The 1,270-nt window shown below is 43.9% G+C and overlaps 1 protein-coding gene across 1 annotated transcript in view; it reads right to left on the reverse strand.

The window, feature by feature from the left end:
• The window catches only part of LOC138865330 (uncharacterized), a 741-nt gene extending 432 nt beyond the window's left edge, over window positions 1-309 (reverse strand). Inside the window, exon 1 of the mRNA XM_070135677.1 lies at window positions 1-309. This exon is cut by the window's left edge and continues 432 nt beyond it. Within this exon, the coding sequence (XP_069991778.1) occupies window positions 1-309 (309 nt within the window).
• Between the last annotated feature and the right edge of the window lie 961 nt (window positions 310-1,270).

The following is a 1,270-nucleotide window of genomic DNA, read 5'->3' on the forward strand; positions in this document are numbered from 1 at the left end:
GAGTCCGTACCTTTTGCACAGGTTCCATTGGACCAACTGTGCCAATTTACCGTGCCTCCTCCTCCTCCTCTTCTTATACTCACTTTGAGCAATCTTGGAACATTCACTGAGAATGTGGAACGTGGTCTCGTCTCTCTCGTTACACATTCTGCAGAGAGATGTTCCAGACTGCTTTTCCATTCTGACTTTCCTCCTTCGTGTTGCTAGTGCCTGGTCTTGCGCCGCGGTTTTGAGTGCCTCTGTTTTTTTCTTCATATAGTCATTCTTTATCCACTTGTAAGTCCTCTTTATGTCTGTCTTGTCCGCCATCTTGACATACCTCATTCGTATGTCTTGTGTGTATACTCTTACAGTTTGTATCAAAGATTCCAATTCACTTTTGTTTTTTGTTTTTCCCGTATAGTTTCAGATCGTCCATGTATGGTGTTCTGGTAAGATTGTACCCCTGATTAGCCTCTCTGAGCATCACACTCAATGGTATCAGGCAGATGATGAATAGTAAGGGTGATAGCGAATCTCCTTGGAATATCCCTCTCTGGATATTCACCGAAGCCAGATGTTGTCCACCACATTCTAAATTTGCGGTCCACTTCGCCATGCTTCTGCACAGCCGAGTCCTTATTCCTTTTGCCACCCCCACCATCCTCAGCGTTTCCAGTATCCAAGAATGTGGCACCAAGTCATACGCTTTTTGGTCGTCTATCCATCCCATTGCGATTCCGGTTTTCCGCTGTTTACAATCCTTCAGTATCGCCTTATCAAGCGTCAGATGGTCTTTCGTTTCTCTGTATCCTGCTTTACATCCCTTTTGTTCTTCTCCAATCTGATCATTGTCTTCCAGGTGCCTGTATATCTCATCAGACAACATGGACGTCAACAACTTCCATACAATAGGTAGGCAGGTGATCGGTCTATAATTTCCAGGTATCCTTCATTTTGATTTATCCTTTTGTATCAGTACAGTTCTCCCAGTTGTCATCCATGTAGGTGTATGTGCTGTCTCCAGGCATTCATTCAGATATTCTGCAAGCTCGCCGTGAAGGTTGGTCAGGTTTTTTATCCAAAACCCTTGCACAGTGTCTGAACCTGGAGCTTTCCAGTTTGGTAACTTCACTAAACGCTTTCTTCAGCATCTCTTTTGTTATTCTGACGTCTTGTTGTCCGTTTGGTCTTTCCAGCTTTTGTTTTATTAATCCATGGTGCATTTCTACCATGTTCAGTTGCTTGTCCCCAAATGTCCTTCCAGAATCTCTTGGTTTCCTCTTCCTCT

Source organism: Penaeus vannamei, chromosome 2 (assembly GCF_042767895.1).
Source record: "Penaeus vannamei isolate JL-2024 chromosome 2, ASM4276789v1, whole genome shotgun sequence".
Lineage (NCBI taxonomy): Eukaryota > Metazoa > Arthropoda > Malacostraca > Decapoda > Penaeidae > Penaeus > Penaeus vannamei.